The 23,110-nt window shown below is 30.0% G+C and overlaps 4 protein-coding genes and 1 non-coding gene across 6 annotated transcripts; all 5 read left to right on the top strand.

The window, feature by feature from the left end:
* The first annotated feature begins 3,891 nt into the window (after window positions 1-3,891).
* LOC127245168 (sec-independent protein translocase protein TATB, chloroplastic) lies at window positions 3,892-6,910 on the top strand. Its single transcript, XM_051265911.1, has 6 exons — window positions 3,892-4,361; window positions 4,469-4,593; window positions 6,141-6,200; window positions 6,305-6,449; window positions 6,526-6,639; window positions 6,719-6,910. The coding sequence occupies exons 1-6, from the start codon at window positions 4,151-4,153 to the stop codon at window positions 6,748-6,750; spliced, it is 687 nt and encodes a 228-aa protein (XP_051121868.1). The 5' UTR covers window positions 3,892-4,150; the 3' UTR covers window positions 6,751-6,910.
* A 465-nt stretch (window positions 6,911-7,375) lies between these two features.
* Window positions 7,376-9,806, top strand: LOC127245166 (rRNA 2'-O-methyltransferase fibrillarin 1-like). Its single transcript, XM_051265909.1, has 7 exons — window positions 7,376-7,536; window positions 7,617-7,939; window positions 8,074-8,169; window positions 8,332-8,409; window positions 8,504-8,680; window positions 9,217-9,285; window positions 9,372-9,806. Exons 1-7 carry the CDS (start codon window positions 7,512-7,514, stop codon window positions 9,546-9,548), a joined length of 945 nt encoding a protein of 314 aa, XP_051121866.1. The 5' UTR covers window positions 7,376-7,511; the 3' UTR covers window positions 9,549-9,806.
* On the top strand, window positions 9,038-9,108 carry LOC127245215 (small nucleolar RNA snoR60). The gene has a single exon (XR_007837415.1). It is a non-coding gene; the product is annotated as a small nucleolar RNA snoR60 (small nucleolar RNA).
* A 5,534-nt stretch (window positions 9,807-15,340) lies between the features above and the next one.
* LOC127245165 (scarecrow-like protein 8) lies at window positions 15,341-17,474 on the top strand. Its single transcript, XM_051265907.1, has one exon. The coding sequence runs from the start codon at window positions 15,496-15,498 to the stop codon at window positions 17,284-17,286; it is 1,791 nt and encodes a 596-aa protein (XP_051121864.1). The 5' UTR covers window positions 15,341-15,495; the 3' UTR covers window positions 17,287-17,474.
* Window positions 17,475-20,950: 3,476 nt separating this feature from the next.
* Window positions 20,951-22,927, top strand: LOC127244962 (uncharacterized). Of its 2 annotated transcripts, none has more exons than XM_051265580.1 (5): window positions 20,951-21,065; window positions 21,878-21,965; window positions 22,056-22,415; window positions 22,510-22,550; window positions 22,629-22,927. In XM_051265580.1, exons 2-5 carry the CDS (start codon window positions 21,908-21,910, stop codon window positions 22,803-22,805), a joined length of 636 nt encoding a protein of 211 aa, XP_051121537.1. In that variant the 5' UTR covers window positions 20,951-21,065; window positions 21,878-21,907; the 3' UTR covers window positions 22,806-22,927. The 2 variants fall into 2 exon arrangements, with proteins under 2 accessions (XP_051121537.1, XP_051121536.1); XM_051265579.1 differs by having other exon boundaries at window positions 20,951-21,069.
* The last annotated feature ends 183 nt before the right edge of the window (window positions 22,928-23,110 follow it).

The following is a 23,110-nucleotide window of genomic DNA, read 5'->3' as shown; positions in this document are numbered from 1 at the left end:
TTATATGAGCTGTAAAGAATTGTGTAGGTAATACAAAATACCTGGTGTGTAATATATTATTTTTTTTTTAGTAATTTGAAATTAATATTAAATATAAATTTGTATTTAAACAATATTTTTATATGATATTTTATAAATAATAATAATAATACATTTTTATTGAAAAATATACATTATGAATAATATTGATTTGAAGTTAAAATAAATTTGTTCTTTCTATAATTTTCTCCCACAAATTTTTCTCAAAAAATTACTTCCTCGGTCCCACATAATTTGTCCATATTTTATATTTTCGTCCGTTCCACATAATTTGCCATTTCTTTTTTTGAAAAATTAATTATACATTTTAATCATATTTTAAAATTTAAAATTTAAAATTTAATTTTTTAATAGTAATTAAACTATTTTGTTATCTTAATCTTAATCCATAACTATTTTTACTAAATAATAATTATTTTTACTAATACACTTCATAATTACTTACTAATTATATTTTACCTAAATTCTCGTGTCTACAGTAATACACTCATATTACATGGAACGGAGGGGATAATATACTACATACTTTCATTATTTTTATATTTTCTACACAATTTTATATACCTCATATTAAAAAAATTTACTTTTTAACAATACCACAAAACAAACAAAAAAAAAATAATAATAAAAAAATCTCACATCAAATATTATTTTCATTGAAAAAATTTATGTTACTTTCTTTGTTTATTATTAGTATAGAAGCACATTAATTATTTATTCCTTCTCTCGAAATTATAGGAAGTAATATAATTTTAGTGGAAGAAATAAATAATGGAAGGTAGCATGATTTTGATTGAAATAATGAAAAATTAATTTACTTCAATAATAACATTTCATCTGTCATATAAAAATGATAAAATACTTATTTTATTTTTTAAGTAATAATTATACTAATTAATTTTTATTTTTAAAACTATTTTCTTTTAATTCTCTTTCTACGAAAAATAAAAGATATACACAATATTTAAATTTATGCACAAATTAAATAAGCATATTTTAATTCGACGGACGGATGGAATAATTATAAGCTGGCCTGCCTTGATTAATAATTCTATGGCTAATATTGGCTGTTGGATAGGGAATATGGTAGGTTAGAGGAGTGAATTTACATTACAGCCCTTGCCCACAACCGTATTTACGAAAGGATAACGTGCGTGTTCAAGCGTCGCGGTGCATGTTAGAATGATGAGGTTATTTATTGCAAAAGTGAGCCCCAGGTGGCGGATGGTACGCATTTAATGTGAGGCCGTGAATGCGTCTCACGTGACCCCCGTGACATGTCGCAATGCTTTCCTAACTCATTTTAAAGTAGAATTTTTATTTTAACAATTATAAATGTAAATTAATACTTCCTTCGCCCTACTAAATACGAAAATTTAAATAAAATATAATTAATAAATAATTAAAAAATATATTAATAAAATTAATTATAAATTAAAAGTAAAATAATTAAATAATTTAATTAAAATAATTTTTTTATAAATTTTTAATTTTAAAATATAATTAAAATGTATAATTAATTTTAAAAAATAAATAAATTATGTGGAACAAAAGAAAATACTCCCTCATCCCATAAATATAGTCTTAATTGGGTTGGGTATGAGATTCAAGGAATATTAATATTATACTGATAAGGGGTAAAAAATATTGATAAAAGACTTTTTTGCCCTTGTGAGTGTATTAGTGTAAAAAGTAGTGACAATTGTGTTATAAAAATAAAAAGGTAAATGTAGTTTTATGGTGTTATGGTTATTTATAAAAATAAGACTATTGTTTTGGGACAAACAAAAATGGTAAATAAGACTATTGTATTGGGACGAGAGTATCAAATATGGACAAATTATGTTGGACGGAGGGAGTATTATTTTTTTATAAAATTTTAACAAAAATATACTCCCTTCGCCTCGTATAAAGAGTAACGTTGTTTGCACTTAAATTTTTTAATATTAATATTTATTGGGTTATAATAAAAAATATGAAAATACCCTTATTAGTATTGTATAATATAAAAGTGGTAACATTTATGTAATATATTATAAGTTGAAAGAGTATTTATTATGTTAAATAGGTAGTTCAATTGATCAATTAGGAAATGGTATCCATGTATGTTTTGAGACTAACGAAAATAAAACCCTTTTTTATGGGATTGAGTGAGTATATAAATTTTGTTCATTTTTTTTACTTTTGTCTGATAATAATTGATATATTTATATTTTGGATAAAATTTATTAAATTAAAATATATTTAACAAATATTCTCTCATTCTCCCACATGACTTCTTTTTTTTGTCGGTCATTATATTACATCATACAACTATTAATATTAAAAAATTTAACTATTCAAATTTAACTCAAAATTCAAACATCCAAAATAATCACGTCTGTAACAAATATAAATCAATTTAATTAAATTTATAACCTCTTACACATAAAACCTACTCAAAACCTTTTTATTTTGATATCTCCCTTCCGTTAATAAATATTTTTATTTACATTTTTTTTATTTTTTATAAAACTAATTTATATTAATATTTGATTTGAAATAAAAAACAAACCCACCTTAAGAATTTACTCTTTCCGTTATTCAATTTTTTCATTTTGGTCAATCTCACTTATTCGATCATTTTATTTTTAAAAAAGAATTATGCATTTTACTCTAATTTTAAACTTTTTATTTATAATTTTTAAATTTAGTTAGACTAATTAATTATTTTAATATAATATTATTTTTATCATAAAATAATTATTCTTATTAATATATTTTTAATTATTTATTAATTATATGTCTTCTAAATTTTTTGTATCTACAGTAAAAGAATACCTTAACGGATTGAGAAATGTTTAATTTGATTTGAAACTGGAATGATAGTTTAAAATTTAATTTAAATAATACTTCATCCGCCTTACGTATAATATCACACTTTTCGTTTATGTCACATATTATAGCATTTGCTGTTATTTTGGAAAAATATTATCCACTTTAATTGTATTTTTAAATTTAAAATTTTAAAAATTTTAATTATAAGTATTAGTTATTTTAACTTTAATCTATGATTATTTTTTAATATATTTTTAATTATTTACTAATTACCCTGCTGGTACTAAATTCTCATGTTGTATGTGACACCGTATCCGAGGAGATACTCTCTCCGTCCGTCTCTAAGCGTCACATTTATCTTTTACGTAATTGTAATTAAAATTAAAAATATTTTTATATTTATATAATTTTTTGTGCAAATGACCTTCTCTTGGATTATAAGATACTGATAAACTTATTTTTGTAATTTTTTTCTTAATTTGTAATAATTTTTTATATAATAATTAATATTCAAAATCAATAGAAAAAATAAATGAGAGTTTATAACCTACTAGAGGTAGTAAAATATATTGATATATTTTTATTGTTAAATATACGAAATAAACAATGAAAATTTTATTTTAAAATAAAAGACAAAACAGTTAGGGTGTGTTTGTTTGAGGATTTGGATTTTGAATTGTGATTTGAATATTAAAAATTTTAAATTTAAATAATTGTATAATGTTATATATATAGGTGTTGATGTGATATTTTGAATATAAAATTAATTTTTAATATAATATAAAATATAAAAAATAAATATTTAATTTAATATTTTTAAAAAAGAAAAATAGAATGAATAGTTTATTTAAAAGCTAATAGACAAACACATCTTAGTATATATTTGTATATTCATATATTTATTTATCATTATCCTAATAATGCAATGAGATAAGGAACAAAGGAGATTGCGTTCAGCACGGAAGACCACGAGATTATTCATAGGGGTCCCGGGATCTGAACTCCGGGAGCAACTCACACCGTCCCACCCTTGTTCCATTTCCCTTCCGTCCGCGTCCGTCGAACGTCGATCAACCAGGAACAGTACGCTCCATGGACCTCCCAAATTCCACAAACAAAATCTGCAAACCCACCTCGAATGTTCTTGCTCAAGAAACCAGATATAAATACCGCCCCCAAATTGTGTCCCCAGATCACGTTTGGGCTGCACACTCCACGCTCCATTATCCCAAAACCACAAATCTTTTCGAATGCGAGGGAAAAAAATCTCCAGGATTGACGACGATAATCGATAATGGCTTCTGCAATTTCCATTCCGACGCCATTTCTATCCCGTTCTTCCGCACCATACATTGAGAATAAACCCTCGCCCTCGCTCTCGCTCTATTTCTCGTCCCCTAAACAAGCTTCTCCTCAATTGAGCTTCGCGCCGTACTCGCAGTGGGTTTTGAGTGTGCGCAAGCAGCTAGGCATAATCTCGATCCCCAAATTCTCCGCGAGAATGAGTGAGTTTGAGGATTTCATCGCATTTGTTGGAATCAATTAGTTTTTCTGTTTTTTGTGCAGGTTTGTGTATTGAATGTTGGAGATGGTTTGTGGTTTGTGTTTGCAGGAAGGAAGGGGAGAGGAAAGAAGCACAGTGGAGCATATGCTTCATTGTTTGGTGTCGGTGCTCCTGAATTTCTTGTTATTGGAGTTGTTGCTTTGCTTGTTTTTGGCCCCAAAGGTCTTGCCGAGGTGATTCTTGTGTTATCTTTATCTTTTTGTGTGTGATTTTGCAGTTCAATCACTTTAGATTTTATGAGGTTTCGATCTATTGTTGTGTATGTTGTTCATCATAGTTAGAGTTATTTGGTTTCGAATTATTCTAGTGTTATCTTATCTGTTTGTGTGTGATTTTGCAGCTTGATCACTTCAGAATTATTCGGTTTCGATCTATTGTCTTGTATATTGTTCATCATAGTTAGAGTTATTTGGTTTCGAATTATTCTAGTGTTATCTTATCTGTTTGTGTGTGATTTTGCAGCTTGATCACTTCAGAATTATTCGGTTTCGATCTATTGTCTTGTATATTGTTCATCGTAGTTAGAGTTATTTGGTTTCGAATTGTTCTAGTGTTATCTTATCTGTTAGTGTGTGAATTTGCTGCTCGATCACTTTGGAATTATTCAGTTTCAATCTATTGTTTTGTATATTGTTCATCGTAGTTAGAGTTATTTGGTTTCGAATTGTTCTAGTGTTATCTTAACTGTTTGTGTGTGATTTTGCAGCTTGATCACTTTAGAATTATTCGGCTTCGATCTATAGTTTTGTATATTGTTCATCATAGTTAGAGTTATTTGGTTTCGAATTGTTCTAGTGTTATCTTATCTATTTGTGTGTGAATTTTCCTCTCAATCACTTTAGCATTATTCGGTTTCGATCTATTGTTTTGTATATTGTTCAACGTAATTATAGTCATTTGGTTTCAAATTATCGTAGTGTTATCTACCTGATGTGTTGTGGAGCCCAAATTGAAGCCTCCCAAACAATAATTTTTGCACTTGCTTATATAGATTTTGGGCCCAAACTCATTATTGTTCTAGATTAACACCTCTGTGCTCTCTTAATAAAACTTAATAGATTTGATTTGGTCACCAAATTCTCGTCTTTTGTGTGTGTTCATTTCGACTTTCATTACATTTGTGTGTAATTTTGGAGGTCAATCACTTGAAATTATTTGGTTTCAACCTATTGTTTTGTATGTTGTTCATAGTAGTTATTTGGTTTAGGTTTTAGGGTTTATGGTTGTCTATCTATTTGCGCGTAATTTTGCAGCTCAAATCTTGTTTTTCAACGTAATTATCTTTATTTGGTTTCGAATTATTCTAGTGATCTCACTAGGTTTTTAGATGATTGCCTTGGTCTCTTAAAACCTAAATCGATGTATACTAGTGAAAATAATTGGCTTGTCTCCCTTCAAACGCGTAGTTTGATTGAACTGGTCACCAAATTCTCGTCTTTCATTTGTGTGACATTCATCTCGATTTCCATTACTTTCACTACATTAGGTCAATCACTTTATAGTTATTCCGTTCGATCTATTGTTTTGTATGTTGTTCAATGTAATTATTCGGTTTAGGATTTAAGACATTGATTTTTCATAATGATGCTATAGTGAAGGAGAGAAACATTCAATTTTGTGGGGTGCTTTGAATTTTCTCATTCGATCAATTCGATTGTGTAAGAAACTTTTTGTTTTATCTTTTCGTTTTCAAGATCCTAAAACGCTCGACTATGGACAGGCAGCTCGGAGCTTGGGCAAAACAATACGCTCATTCCAGCCGACCATAAGAGAACTCCAGGCAAAGCTTCACCACATTTCCTCTTCAAATCTCTACACTACGCAAGGTTGTTCGATTCTGAACCAGGTCGATCCTTGAACTAACCTCGTGATGTTTTATTACAGGAAGTTTCGAGGGAATTCAAGAGCAGCCTCGAGAGAGAAATCGGTCTGGATGAAGTCGACAGTCCTTCATCCAACCGATTCGGCTCTAACACCACTAGCTCTACATCGGACGAATCAATGACAAATGCAAATCAATCTTCCACAGGTCGTAATAATAATAAGAACTTGCCCTGATTCGCAACTTTGCCGCTGTCCATTCTCACGTGTATATCGAATTGCAGAGGATCCTGCGGCCGAAACCGGCGCTTACACGGCCGACGAATACTTGAAGGTCACCGAAGCACAGCTGAAAGCAGCTATGCAAGATCAGATACAGCCCCAAACTCCATCGGACAGTCAGTAATCATCGCAAAATTTATAGCTATATTTGTGTGTGTAGCTTTCTTACAGATGGCTGTGTCTTAATTCTGCCAGAAACTCCTCCAAAGCGTGGATCAGACAAGTGAAAATGTACGTGTATATGTGTGTGTATATATATATATATGTATATATAGGAGCACGAGATTAGGAGAGTGTTGAGTTTGTCTCAAACACTTTCCAGAGCTGTTTGTCGAGATAATTTGTTTTGACAGAAAATAAATTTTGAAAATAAACACTTTGCTGACAGTGCGGTAATGCAGCACGGTGTGCATTCCTATAATATATCAGTACATAAATTAATATCGCATGTTATAGTTTTATACAACACAAATAATATTTGATTTCAACAACACAAATACAAATTGTAAATTAACATCGTTATAGTGTTACATAATAGTTGATTTTAACATATCATATACTGTTATATAACACACTTATAACTATGAATCAACAATATATATTACACTTATAACTATGAATCAAACACATATAATATATATTACGGGTGCTAATTTTTTTAATTCAGCATAATCGTTCCTATATATTTATATAAATATATATTACGTTATTTCTTTACTAATTAAATTTGGGCTGGGCCAATATTCTCTAAAGCCCAAAAATTATTCTCTACTTGGGCTAGATTGGGCTTTGGGAGTGAATAAACGTTGCATGGTCATTATTCTAATTAATTTAAATATAGGGACTTATTTGTAAATACTGAACCACGAGAAACCCTAAACCCTAGCCGCGCTTCTTCCGCCTATATTACCTGCTGTCGCTGCTTCCACATTCGCCAATCAAACAAACAGTCGTCGTCCCTTCTTCGTACGCTCAAGCGGCAGCAGCCATGGTAGCAAGAACTCCTACTAGAGGTACGCTACATTACGCGGTTTTATATAGTAGAAAGGAATTGTGGAACAATTATTTAATGTGGATGCTTTTTTATTAGCAGGTCGCGGCGGAGGCGGCGGGTTTAGGGGAGGAAGGGGAGATGGCGGAGGCCGAGGCGGTAGAGGAGGCGGTAGAGGACTTGGTGTAAGGGGAGGAGGCAGTGGGATGAAGAGAGGAGGCGGGAGAGGAGGCCCGAGAGGCGGTGGAAGAGGCGGCGGAAGAGGCGGCGGCAGAGGAGGGGGGATGAAGGGCGGAAGTAAGGTAGTTGTTGAGCCACACAGACACGAGGGCGTTTTTATAGCTAAGGGTAAAGAAGATGCTCTCTGCACCAAAAATCTGGTACCTGGTGAAGCCGTTTACAACGAGAAGAGGATTTCTGTTCAGGTATATTATTTCCAGCAATAGAAATCCTATATTTGTTTGTCTGCAACCTTAGCATTGCGAAATTTGTTTTGTTCAGTCTTTTTCGAAAGATTAACGGCATTGTATGTTGTTTGAACTTGAATCTCATTTTACAGAATGAAGATGGCACGAAGGTTGAGTACAGAGTGTGGAATCCTTTCCGTTCGAAATTGGGCGCCGCCGTTCTTGGAGGAGTCGATAATATTTGGATTGTGAGTTTACTTTCTCCTAAACCCTTGATTTGTGAAACTATTCGATTTTGTCTTGGATGATATTCGCATCTGATTTGAAATGATGTTCAAATTATTTGATTCGATTCGAGTATTCATTTCAAATTTATTTGGTTTCTGAACTGCTGATTTTGGTTTTTTAAGAAACCTGGTGCTCGAGTCCTTTATCTTGGTGCTGCTTCAGGAACTACTGTTTCTCATGTTTCTGACATTGTTGGTCCTGTAAGTTTATATAATCTTATTATCTTTTGTTAGTAATATCTTTTAAAAGTGAATCCATTAAGATAATTACCTCATTGTTGCTGCTTCTTGGTAGGATGGTGTAGTTTATGCTGTAGAATTTTCTCATAGAAGTGGAAGAGATTTGGTGAATATGGCCAAGAAGAGAACTAATGTGATACCCATTATTGAGGATGCTAGGCATCCTGCAAAGTATAGAATGCTTGTTGGCATGGTAGATGTTATATTTTCTGATGTTGCTCAGCCAGATCAGGTACCATATTTCTTCGTTGAAAGTTACACAATTTGTTCTAATCATCATAAGCTTATGAGCTACAATCAATTTTATTACGTATCATTTCAATTGCAGTTTATGTTTATGAGAGCGTACTATAACGATTCATATTAGGGTGTGCTTGTTCGTGTTTTGGGTGTCTCAGGTTTGAAATCTTCTAATGGAAAATAGATTTTGGATGTAATGTTTTTAATAAAAAATGTGTTGGATCTGAAAAATGGGTTTAAAATAGAGCACACCCAAAGTTTCTTAAGAGAGTTTTTCATGTATTATATATATATATTGTGAGGGTGTGGTTGTTATCAAATTTAGATTTTTATTTCCTATTACACGAGCAAGCAAATGATGAGTTACTCGGATTCCCCTTCAAGACATCACGGGTGATGCAAAACCGAGCTTCTGATGCAATCTTGAATTCCTTATATTTGATTTTCCAAAGTTCCTTTTATACCTTATTCAATATTTAGCCCTTCTAAGGACACAGTTCTGTTTCTAATCCATTTGCTACTTTGCAGGCTAGAATACTTGCCCTAAATGCATCTTACTTCTTGAAAGCCGGTGGTCATTTTGTGATATCAATTAAGGTTAGACCTATCCACAATGAGATCCGCAAAACATTCCCCTATTCATTTCTCGCTTTCTGACACAATTTTTTCTCTTATTTCTTCAGGCTAACTGCATAGACTCTACGGTCCCTGCCGAGGCTGTGTTCGCCCAGGAAGTAAAGAAGCTGCAGGCGGAGCAATTCAAGCCTGCAGAACAGGTTACACTCGAACCCTTTGAGCGTGATCATGCCTGCGTTGTCGGTGGCTATCGAATGCCTAAAAAACAAAAACCCACTGCATAAAAAAGAAATCTTTTAACTTAGAACATGCTTAAACGTCGTCGAACATGGGTTTTAAGATATTTTTCTATGTATTCTATTTGACAGCTTCTGCTACCTTGTTTTAATACATGTGAGGTTTTGCCCAAAACTGTTGAGGTTAGGACATACAAATCCATATCTATTTTGTGCCCCTTTCTTAATTTAATGTGTTCTGATTTGTATTATTGGTTGTAGGAAATATCTGTTTTGTATGCTCATCATGCCTTAATTTTTTTTTTATTTATTTATTTTTAAATTTTTGTTCAACGTCATTTGTTAAATTTTTGATTGTCTTTAATCTTTTTATTGGGATAATAAGTGTACTTAAGGGTAATCTAATTATTTAAAAAGGTGTCGGAGTAATAATAATGTTGGCTAATCATAGTCATTAGGTAATAATAATGAGGTTTCTTGTTATTTCCGCAATTAACAACTAAATAGAGTTGGGGTGTGTTTTGGGGTTTGAGTTTTGAATCGAACTCACTGCATATTTACAATTGTCTTTAACTAATAATAATTGATTTTGTATTATTTTTTTATTGAGGGTTTTTTTTTTTTTTTTTAATACTTTATATTTTTTTATTTATCTACTTTAATATTAAACTATTATTATTTTTAAATTGAACCAAACTATGTAATTTTATTGATAGTAGTAAGTGTCTAATACAATGGATATGTGAATATACAAATTTAATCCTGAGTGAGTTAAAATATATGGTGACATTGGATGTGTTTTCGGATAAATTTTTTATAGTCGAGCAATATAAAATAATATTTACATTTGCCTTTTGTATCTATATTTTTTTAATATTAGTATTATATTGATTTGAAGTAAAAAATATATATTAATATTGTGTAATACAAAAGTAATTTGTTTAATATATTGCAAGTTTAACGATAATATTTATTATGTTCTATGAGTAGAATAATTATTAAATTGGAAAATTTTGTGATGAATTGTTAATTTTTTATGAGTGAATAAATTTATATTATAATTATTTCCATAACCAAATAAACCCTTTTGATGATATGATACTCCTTTCAAATACATAATTTTTTATTTTTTTTGGTTATTTTATTTAAAATTAATAATATTTTTATTATAGTATAAGTAATTAATATACAAATATTAAAATATTCTCAATTTAACAAAAATATTTTATTATTTTTTAAGACAAAATATTAAAATTATTTTATATATATTTTTATTACAAACTTTCTTCTATAAGAATAGTACTATAAATTTTTTTTTTTATGTTGATTTTTTAATATAAAGTGTAATATAAATTAAGAAAACATATATAATTATTTTTATTAGTCTTTTATAATACAAATACAATAATAATTTTATATTGGGAAAAAAATTATTTTTTAGTTTCAATATAAGCAAAATTCAACAATTTTGGTCCCAATATAAAAATTTTAAGAATTTTGGTCCCAATATAATCAAAATTCACTATTTTTTGTCTCAATATAACTAAAATTCATCATTTTTTTGTCTCAATATAAATTTTTTATCAATTTTAATCTCAATATAACCAAAATTCATTATTTTTTGTCTTAATATAATCAAATTTTATTTTTTTTTGTTCCACTGTCAACAAACCGATGGAAATGTTGACGTGAAAAGAAATCAAACCTTATATTTATATTCGAAAAAATTGCACAATCTTGCAAGTCCACGTCAATATTTTCCGTCGGTTTGTTGACGGTGGGGTAAAAAAAGATAAGATTTGATTATATTGGGATAAAAAATGATAAAGTTTTGGTTATATTAGAATTAAAAATGATAAAAATTTTATATTGGGACCAAGAATAATGAGTTTTGATTATATTGGGACAAATAATAATGAGTTTTGATTATATTGAGACCAAGAATAATGAATTTTGATTATATTTGGACAAAAAATGATGAATTTGGATTATATTGGGACTAAAATTGATAAATTTTTTATATTGAAACTAAAATTGATGAATTTTTGTTATATTGAGACCAAAAATAATGTTTTCCTTTTATATTAAATACAATGACACGAAATGATATATATATATTTTTTACTGGAAGTATAAAAAAATGAGTACAGGCGTCTTTCTATAAAGGGTGTGTTCGTTTGGAAGCTTTTGCAAAAATCTTACTATTTATCTAATTTTTTTTCCCCAAAAATATCAAATCAAACACCTATTTTTCATTTTTTATATTATACTAAAAATCAATTTTACATTCAAAACATCACATCAACACCTATTTATATCACATCATACAACTATTCAAATTCAAAATTTTTACTATTCAAATCCCAACTCTAAATCTAAACCCCAACAAACACATCCAAAGGTATTTTATTCGAAAGTATTAGTTTAAAACCCTTTTATATGTATTTATTAAGTAATAAAATATGTTAAATCTATTTTTAAATTTTGAAGTGGGCACAGAAAGATGGATGTGACTGTGACTGTTTTGGGGTCGAAAAAATCATTAATATTGCCTGTCTATAATGCAGATTTTTGACCCCTTTTTATTCTTGAAGCAATAATTATATAATTAATTTAGGGTAAATTGATAGAGAAAATGATAATGATATGATACTAATAATAATAATAATAATAATAATTACTAATATAGATTTAAATGGTGGAGTTGGGACCAATGTACCTAACATTAATTTAGAAAAAGAAAGTGCATATTGGTGTGTATTGTGTTTTGGTAATGTATTGGTCACTGACATAACTATTTTTTTTCTAAGGATGTTTTTTTTTTTTGTTTGGATTTTGAGTTGAAATTTGAATAGCAAAGATTTTGAATTTAAATAATTGTATGATGTGCTATAAATAAGTATTGATGTGATGTTTTGAATGTAAAATTGATTTTTAATATAATATAAAAAAATAAAAATTAAGTGTTTGATTTGATATTTTTGGAATAAAAAAATTTGGATGAATAATAATTTAAAATCCAATCCCAAAAAACACACCCTAAAAATATTTTTATTCATATTGCTTGACTGCCAAGATTTAATTTTTTTATTTAATCTTAGTGAAAATTTTTCATTATGTTTTTTCATCACTATTCATCACTTGTGATTATTCAAAAATAATAATATTTCCTCTGTCATTTAAGTTTATTTTTACTTTTATTTTCTTTATTATCATCCTAATTTATTTCTATTTATTTTTTTCAGCAGAAAGTAGTATTTTTCCTAATTCTTTTTACCTTAAAAAAATTCTACTTTTATTTAATTTTCTTAAAATTCGTAGCCGGTCAAAAAATCCTAAAAATATAATCTTTAAGAGAATTTCGATCATATATGAAAACTCTAAATATGAAAATTAATTTATATTTTATTAAAAAATAATAGTCTAAAATTCTCTATAGAAATTGATACGGCATTATTACTAAATCTACATAATATGAAATTTGTCTAAATTAATGATTATTATAATTAATAAATTATTTACCATTATATTTTAATCTCCACTACAAATTTTGACCGGCCATAGTAAAAGTCAATCTACGAATCAGATCAAATCAACATTTTCGGTAAGTGGTCAGGATTTGTGTCGGGTTGAATATTTTAAATGGAATAAATAATTTAATTTTAATATGATCTGTTTATTATTGTGTCAATTATTTTTTGTCATCTCGTCGTTTAGTTTTTGTTTATTTTAGTGCAATATGTACAATGAATTATATTTAATTATTTATAAGTGAGTTTAGTTTAAATTAATATGTGGTTTTATTATTAATTTATAATAAATTTATTAAGTAATATTAATATATTATAATCGAATTGTAGTGTCGGATTCGAGTTAACAGTCTCAATCCTAATCCGATTTGTTTATTATTGTGTCGGATTTGTGTACATATATATAATCAGATTGGCATTCTTGACCAAAACCCAATTATTTCATGTCGAATTGTCTTTTTTTTTTGCCAGTTCTATATGTAATATTCATGTGTTTCTTTATATCAATTTTTTTCTTTTTTTTTTTTTTTTCCAAATCTTACTATATAGATTTTTGTATTTTATTAAAAAGAATATACAAAAATATACTATCAACTATTATTTTAATATTAAATTCAAATATATTTTTTTTTCAAACTTACTTGCATGAAACACTATCCATGTGATTTGGGATTCAATGAATGTGCTAACATAGGGAATGGATTAAATATAACAGCTCCATAAACTTGGTAATTTTTAATTTTTTTTTATCATCATAATTTTTTTACAAAACTATAGTAAAACTATTCATATAGCGTTTGCTTTTTGCACGTAAATTTTTTAATATTAGTATTATATTTGATTGTAATAAAAAAAGACAAAAATATCTCTACTAGTATGGTGTAATATAAAATTAATGATATTTGTATAATATTCCTATTAGTAGGTAGTACAATTACTAAATTTAAAAATTGTAACCTTGTTTTGGGACGGACGAAAATGGAAAATGGTAACCTTTGAATGAGACGGATGAAGTATTTGATTTTCAATAAATTATTTAAAATATGATTAAATTGAAGACTTTTGTCTTTAAAATAAGACAATAATATATACGAGCCAAATTCACAATAAATACTCATATCAATAAATTTGGAGTTTTGTAATTTGTATTTTTTATGTTGTATTATTTCATGATACAAAAATTTGTTAAAATTACAAAATTAAAATATAGTAAACCATATGTTAAATTGTAGTGTTAATATAGGGTGTCATTTTTGTATTTTGAGTTATAAATTGTTATTATTGAATGTATTTTTCAAAAAAGAAATATTAATTTTTATATGTTTTTTTTTTTTAAAAAAATGATTCATATTTATTAATTATCTTACATTGAATAATATTCAAATATAATTATTTTTTAAAATAAAAAAAGAAGATCTTTAGGTTCTGTTTATTTTAATTTTTTTTATTTATACATACTTTTATTTTTTACATTAATTTTTTTATAAAAATCATGCAAAGCAAAGTGTATTTGTTTGAAAACTTTGGTTGCTTTGAATATTAATAATTATAAATTTAGATACTTATTTTATGTGATATTAATTGATATTTTAAATGTAATTAATTTATAAAATAATATAAAAATAAAAGATAAATTTTATCTCATATTTTTAAAGAAAAAATAAAATAAATGGTAGAAAATTATCAGATAACCAAACAGGAAACTTTGTTTATTCGAGGTCTAAGTTTGAAATAAAAATCAATAGTACTATAATTTAATCTACCATTTTAATAAAAAATTAAATTGAAATTCAAACTAAAATTAAACGAACCCATTTGGTCTCCCAAATTCTTTTTTTCAAAAAAGAAAAAAAAAAATCTAAAAAATATCAAATAAAATTCGTAATTATTTTTAAATATATTAGGAAAAAAAATCATTCCATTCAAAAATTTAAAAATCATATATCCATAAATAACAAATCCAATATTATTTCAATAATAATTTTTTATTATTACAAAACTTAAATCTAAACATTAAAGGAATACACCTTAATATCTAAGCACCTCAACTAAACGCGTGGCACATTACAGGTGGACAAGAAAAAATAAAGCGATTGGTGCCACTTAAATTTAATTTAAAAATAAAAAATAAAAAATAAAACGGAAAATATTCCTTCAAACTCCGCCAGCCGAGTGTACACGTCACGCGGGAACGCAAGGAAGAAATATCCACCGTCGATTTGTACACGTATGACGTATACATCCAACGGTTCAAAGAGCGACACGTTAAAACCCTTTTTTTCTCTATCGTAAAAGCAACAATTTTGAAATTCTGTAACAAAACCAACGCGAAGTTCATTCACGACAGTTGGAGGCCTCATTCCTCAATTTCTCTTTCCCCTTTTCTCTCTCTCAATCGCCGCCGTGAAAATCCGATCACCTCATCGGAAAATTCTGCAGCAAGGAAGGATATATTCTGCGGGAGAATGTCTTCTGGATTCTCCGGCGCTGCGCCGGATGTATTTGCCGCCGGCGGGAGATCTACAGGTAGTAATTTTGATGTTAATTTTAATCCTCAGCAGCAACAACAGCAGTTTGCGATTCGACCGCCGCTCTCAGGAGTTCTGCCGGAGACGTATGCTCAGATCCGGCGGCCGGATTTCGTCGGGAAGAGATCGGCGACGGAGTTTCAGCAGAATCGGGTAGGGCTAGGGTACTATCATCGGAACGTGAAGGCGAGGTCTAATTACCTGCATACATCTCCTATTTCGCCGCTCTCTCCGGTGGATATCTCTCCTGTTCCGTCCGGTTCGACGGAGGTTTCCTCGATTTCGAATCCTTTGGTTCCACGGTACGGTACTTCTGTTAATCGCCAAATTCCGGTGCAGCGTAGTGTTGAGAACACGCAAAATTGTTCGGGAGATTTGGTTGTTGAATCTGAGAAGAAGGTGATGATGATGAATCATCGGTTACAAGAGCTGGAAAAGGTTCTTCTAGGAGATGAAGAGGAGGCAGAGGAAGCAATTTCTGCTGTTAGCAACAACGACTTGTCGGACACGATTCAGGATCTGCTCGGACCTGTACGGCCGCCGGTTTCTCCATCTCCGACGTCTTCGTCTTCATCGTGTTCTTCTACTTCAGCTTCTCCTCCAATTTGCGCGAAACAATCCTTCATAGACGCAGCCGCCACTATTTCCGACGGTAAACCGGAAGCCGCCGTGGAAATCATCACGCGCCTCCAGCAGATTGCTAATCAGAGAGGCAGTCCAGAGCAGAGGCTCACGGCTTACCTAGTTTCCGCCCTCAAATCGCGCGTGAACCTCACGTCGAATCCTTTCTCTCCGTCGGAGCTTTACAGCAAGGAACAAACGCTGGCGATCCATATGTTGTACGACGTCTCGCCGTGCTTCAAGCTCGCTTTCATGGCGGCTAATTTATCTATCCTCGAAACCGCATCCGACCGCGGCTTCAGCCAGATTCACGTCCTCGATTTCGACATCGGACAAGGCCGACAGTACGTCCATTTGCTCCACGCGCTGTCGAGCAAGGCGTCCGCCGGCAAACGCGCCGCCGCGCTGAAGGTAACCGCCTTAGGCGATTTTTCATCTTTTAGCGAAGAGAATACGAGAATCGTCGGAGATCACCTCAAATCACTCGCCGCCAAAATCGGCGTACAGTTCAATTTTTCCGTCAGGAAATTCGCCATTTCCGATGTAAATCTCGACAAATTAGGTGTCCTCCCCGGCGAAACCCTCGCCGTCAACCTCGCCTTCAAATTGCACATGCTGCCGGACGAGAGCGTGACGACGGAGAACCGCCGCGACGAGCTGCTCCGCCGCGTGAAAAGCCTTTCTCCGGCGGTGGTTACGGTGGTGGAGCAGGACATCAACGCCAACACGGCTCCTCTAACCGTCCGTGTTCGAGAAGCCTACGCGCACTACGGCGCGTTGTTTGACTCGCTGGACGCCACGGCTTCTCGAGATAACGTGGACCGGGTTCGGATCGAATCCGCGCTGGGCCGGAAACTCGGCAACTCGGTGGCCTGCGAGGGCCGGGACCGGGTAGAAAGATGCGAGGTGTACGGAAAGTGGGCGGCCCGGATGCGCATGGCCGGGTTCGACCCGGTTCAGATAAGCCAAACGGTCGCCGACTCGCTCCGAGTTAAGTTGAATTCAGGGACACGTGGCAACCCGGGATTCACCGTCAGCGAGCAATCTGGAGGCGTTGGATTTGGTTGGATGGGACGAATCCTGACCGTCGCATCTGCTTGGCGTTGATTACGGTTTCATTGTTTTTTTTTTTTTTTAAAGCGATTCATTAATTAAAAACGTGACTAGGTTTTAACAACTGCTGTGTACTTGTGTTATAGTGTGCTTTTCGTTTTGTTGTCGAAAATATTTAAAAATTACCACAGGAAAAATAATTAATAAACCACTGTTCGATTTTAATTTATTTTAATTATTTTATTCTTGTAAGTCTTCTGTTTTAATTTTTAGATATGAAATCAGTTAGCTAATATAATGCGTGAAATTATTTAAATAAAAGTTGCTCTATCCAAATATTAGTTGAACATTATATAATTTATGGTATTTTTATTCCATAAAAATATGAATGGTAGCACATGTAGTAAAATAAGATTATTGAAAAAAAAAACTTATTAAAAAACTAAAAAATAATGAGAATTTACGTATTAGTGAAAATAATTATTTTATAATATAAATAATTATAAATTAAAATTAAGATAACTAATTAGTTTAATTAAAATTAAAAATAAATTTAAAATTTAAAATAAAATTAAAGTGTGTAATTATTTTTCAAAAAAGAAAAGTGACATAGAATGTGGGACGGATAAAAATGGGAACATGAACATGGTAAAGTGGGACGAAGAGAGTATTATTTATAAAAACAAGCGTGTTAAAATTACGAACTGATAAAATTACTTATTATAAATAAACATTGCCTAAATTTAGTATACACAAAAAAAATAATAATAAAAAAAATGACGGAAGTATGAGGACAAAAAGAGTATTATATTAACATAAATTGTGATATATGTCTCTGCTATGCTAACTATGATGTATTGATGTATATATATTCGCATATATATATTATGTGTATAAGTGAGATGGTAAATTATACTCTCTCCGTCCCTTAACAATCTATCTATTTTTCTATTTTGGTCCATCTCATAACAAAGTATCAATTTTTTTTTAGTAATTATACTATCTACATAACATTACAAATAACATTCTAATTTACAATATATTAAAATGTTATTACATTTATATCATACAATACTAATGGGTTAATTTAGTATTTTTACCTTTATTTCTATTATATTCCAATATAATATTAATATTTCTAAAATTTTGTGCAAAAAACAAATTGATATATAGATATGAGACGGAGGGAGTACTTTTATAGTTCAAAATTATATTTTTTTTATTTTTTTATTGTCATAAAAGAAATTTATTTTATAGTAAAAAATTACTCCCTCCATCCCACATCTCATGTTAACCTTTCCATTTCCGTCAGTCTCACTTATTTTGTCACTTTCTTTTTTTGGAAAAAAATTATACATTTTAATCTTATTTTAAAAATTTTAATTTATAATTTTTTAATTTTAGTTATATTAATAAATTATCTTAATATTAATCTATAATTATTTTTATTATATGATAATTATTTTCACTAATACATTTTTAATTATTTACTAATTATACCGCTTATAAATTCTCGTGTCTACAGTAAAACGGATAAAATATCCGGAACGGAAGGAGTATCATTTTTATTTACTATAAAAGAAAACAAAAAATTATCTTTTATTATTATTATTATTATTATTATTATTATTATTATTATTATTTTTAATGCGTTTCAATGACAAATTATAGTAATAAGCAGAGGCAGAGTAGTTTGGTATAACAACACATATTTGTATGTTATAAACATGTAATAATATAATAAATGCATTGTTGTTTAGGTTTGAAATTTTGGTATATTCTGTTATTAAATTAGAGTTTGTCAACTACCTTACCAAACACATGTTCACAATTCAGTCAATTATCAATACTATGTTTACATATATTTTGAAGATTTGATCGGCTCAGTTTACCGGTAAGATTTTGGTTTTGAATAATAAAATTTTTAATAAAATAATTGTTTTAAATGATATAAATATGTATTAATGTAATATTTTAATTGTAAAATTTAATTTAGTGTAATATAATAATAATAAAAAAATTAGAATAGTAAAACATAAAAAAAAAATACCCTCGTATTGTTAATTCCTTTTTTAGAAACTATATTTTTAAATTTGTTTATTTAAAGTACTATATAAAATATTAAATTTATTTTTTTTAAAAAAAAAATAATCTAAATGAAACATCGGTGTTTTGGTGGATTTTTTTTTTGTATCTTTCTCATTTATTTATTTTGTCATTTTTAGATTTTGATATATATATATATATATATATAACCTAAAGGTGAAATAGTTATTAAATGTATTGTTTTTAACGAAGAAATTGTTGAACTTGATATTTTTGCTTATTTATTAAAACAAAAAATCTAAACCAAATTTCAATAAATAATTTTGGGTTTGTTAACCCAATATTTTTTTCCGATGACATGATTCATTATTAATATTATAAAAATATAATATATATACTTTATTTATTTTTAAAAAATATTAATATATTGTATACGATTCATTTATGTACTTTTTCAAAATATTAATATATTACAAATATTTATTATTTTTATATTATTTACGTTTTACATAAAAAAGAATATTCCTTCAAATTATTTAGCAAAACAAATACACAACAAAATATTACTCTATCCGTCTCATAACAAAGTATCCATTTTTTCATTGTAATCTGTTCCATAACAAAATATTCATTTCATTTTTTTTTAGTAACTGTACTATCTACCTACCACTACAAATACCCTTGCAACTTAAAATATATTACACAAAAGTCATTACCTTTATATCACACATAGTAATAAGGTTATTTTAGTCATTTTCACTTTATTCCTACTATATCCCAATATAACACTAATATTTTCAAAACTACGTACAAAAAGCAAATGGATATTTACTTTCGGGACGGAGGGAGTATTTTTTATATTACTTACCATAATTCAACACACTCTGAACCATGTATGATAGATAAAACCTGGAGGCGTTGGGGTTTGAAGTTCAAACCCACACCATTAGACATCTCTTGGACAATAGGTTTATTTATTTGGTGATTTTTTCCTGTGTTTTGGTTATTTAAAAAATATCAAAATATTATACTCCCTCCAATATCCTATTGGAAGGGTGGCGTTTGTTTTTTCACGTAGATTTTTAAATATTAGTATTATATTGGGTTATAGTAAAAAAGATAAAAATACTCCTATTAGTACGGTGTAATATAAAAGTAATGATATTTGTGTAATATATTTTAAGTTGAAAGGGTATATATATTATGTTAGGGAGATAGTACAATTACTAATTTAGAAAATGATAAACTTATTTTTGGGACGAACATAAATAAAAAATAATAACATTTCAATGGGAAGGACGGAGTATAATAAATTTGAAACAAAAATCAAATAAATCCTATCGAGATTGATTTTTTTCGTACAATACAATTTAATAAATATATATATTTAAAATTAAATATTGAATACTTTATTAAACTCGGCAAAAAATTAAACTTAAACACGTTTCATTAATGATAGGGTCGGGCCGGGTCAGACCGAACCGTCCCAATGGTCATCAAGTGGAAGTGAATTGAGCCGGGTAACCAGGCCCATTGGGCCAGTAAGAGAAGTGGCAAAATTGTAAATATATTCAATTACGAGGGTATTTATAATAAAATGAGCAAATATGACCGTTACTTCTCCACCGCTTTCTTTATATACGTGAGAACTCCATTGGCGATGGCCACAGACCTATTTCAATTTCAGAGCCGTTGATTTGAGAAGGAACAGAGATTTATTCTCACACAGACGTTCATTTCGAGAAATTATTCTGTAAAACGAAGGGAGTTTCTGAAAGATTTACTGTGCAGGTGTTCTCTTTCAATCTCAATCTCAATCTTCCCTTCGTTTATATGTACTTTCCTTGGAATGATTGCTTTGTGATGCGAGATATTTGTATGTATCGCTTGAATTCTGTATAGATAAACACCTTAATTAGATGTTTGTTTGATGCTGAAATCTCTCTGCAGTTGATTTTTAAAATTTCGATTCTCGAATCTCTGAAGTTGATTCTGGTTAGCGGCAAATGTTGGTGATTTTCACAAGTTTTTTATTTAAGAAGATGAGGCATAGGTTGGGTGAAATTATATCAAGAGTGTTTTGCTTGCTTTTTTCGTGAATACATGATTCAGTTGTATGATGTATCGCTTGAATTCTGATTAGATGTTTGTTTGTACGTACGTGCATCGTTTGATACTCAAATCTCTTTGTAATTGATTTTCAAAATGTTAATTCTTGAATCTCTGAAGTTGATTGTGGTCAGCGGCAAGCGTTGGAGATTTTCACAAGTTTTTATTTAAGAAGATGAGGCATACATTGAGTGAAAATTTTATCAAGAATGTTTTGCTTACAGTTTTCGTGAATAAACGATTCAGTCGTATAATAACGTTTCTTGATTGTGCTTATTGGTTATTTTATAACATCACTTCAGCTATATTTGGTTTAGGTATATTGGCTTTATCTTCTCTTCTCATTTCCTTCACTCGATTCATTTCTGTTTGGTTAATTACTTGTGATTTCGTTGTTTTCTTAGGATTCTACATTTTTATGACCTAAAGATTCATCTCCTGGAATTATTGGGTGGATATTGACAGTTAAATTTTGCTTATGATGTTTCAGAGCAATAATTCTTACTTGAGCCAAGCGAAAATGGCGACACCGGCTTCTCGGATGCTCCAAGATCAAAATCTGAATATCGCCACCCATGGTAAAACTAAATCCATTTCATATAAGATTATCCTTACATCGAAATAAGCTTTGATTTACATATGTTCTTGGTGCATCCTATTTAATGAAGGAGGGGGCCTTGGTGGGAGAAAAGCTCTTATGGACATATCCAACTCAAGGAAACCTTTGACTAACCGTGCCGTCAAAAAAGACACTTCAACCAATATCTTTTCAGCTGGGAACGATACTTTCAAACCTAAATCAACCAAGGCACCTGAGAAAAGAAAAGCTGGTGGTAGGAAAGCACTTGCTGATCTTACAAACTCAGCCAAGCCGAGTCTTGGCCGAAAGGCGAATGCTGCTGCAGAGAGAAACATTCCCAGTTGTATGGCAGAGGAAGGTTTCTTGCACAATCATCAGGAGTGCATTGCTGCTCGGACGAAGCCTATGGATGTAGACCACTTTTTTAAGTTAACAGGGCTTCATCACGGTATATTAATTATCTGCGCCATTCAACTAATTTTTTCTTGTTGTTGTCTTGTTGCATTCAGTAACTTATTCAACTTTTTCATGTTTTGCATCAGATTTTGTGCCTAATAGGGCAATCCCGGTAACCCCTAAGAAGGTAATAATATACATACATACACATACTTTCTTGTTCTTTTGTTATTCGATGAATCGCTGAATTCTTTTGTTGTTTCAGCTCGACAAGCATTCGGAGATCGAGGACATGCTGGATTCTGAGGTTCACGGCGGCTCGCCTTGGTTTCAATCTGTGAAGTCGCCAAAGTCTCCTCCTCGTCCATACATGAGTTTTGAGGATGATGAGGAATTTTCTGATTTGAAGATCATCGACTCACCACCACCCAAGGTCATTTAGCTAGCCCTAAATGTTGTTTTTTTTAAGTTTGTTTGTTAGTTAGTATTATATATAATGTGATATTTTGAAATAGGGTGGATTGCCATTAGTTGATATTACATCCTTCCTATTTGTTTGGTTTAGCTTCTTGCCTTCCTCTCTACTCTTTCATTGTGTTTGTGCCCTTATCTTTATTACTACTTTAAATGACAAAGCGTTAAGCGTCTAGCGATGAATATTTTTAGGCGGAATTAATTGCCATTACTTGATGGTTTCATTACATTCTAGTATTTCCTTAGAATTTGACTTTGTTTTTTTTTTTTTCA

The sequence above is a fragment of the Andrographis paniculata genome, unplaced genomic scaffold (assembly GCF_009805555.1).
Source record: "Andrographis paniculata isolate CXL003 unplaced genomic scaffold, ASM980555v1 Contig21END, whole genome shotgun sequence".
In the NCBI taxonomy this organism is placed as follows: domain Eukaryota; kingdom Viridiplantae; phylum Streptophyta; class Magnoliopsida; order Lamiales; family Acanthaceae; genus Andrographis; species Andrographis paniculata.
This window is presented reverse-complemented; position numbering and strand designations above follow the sequence as displayed.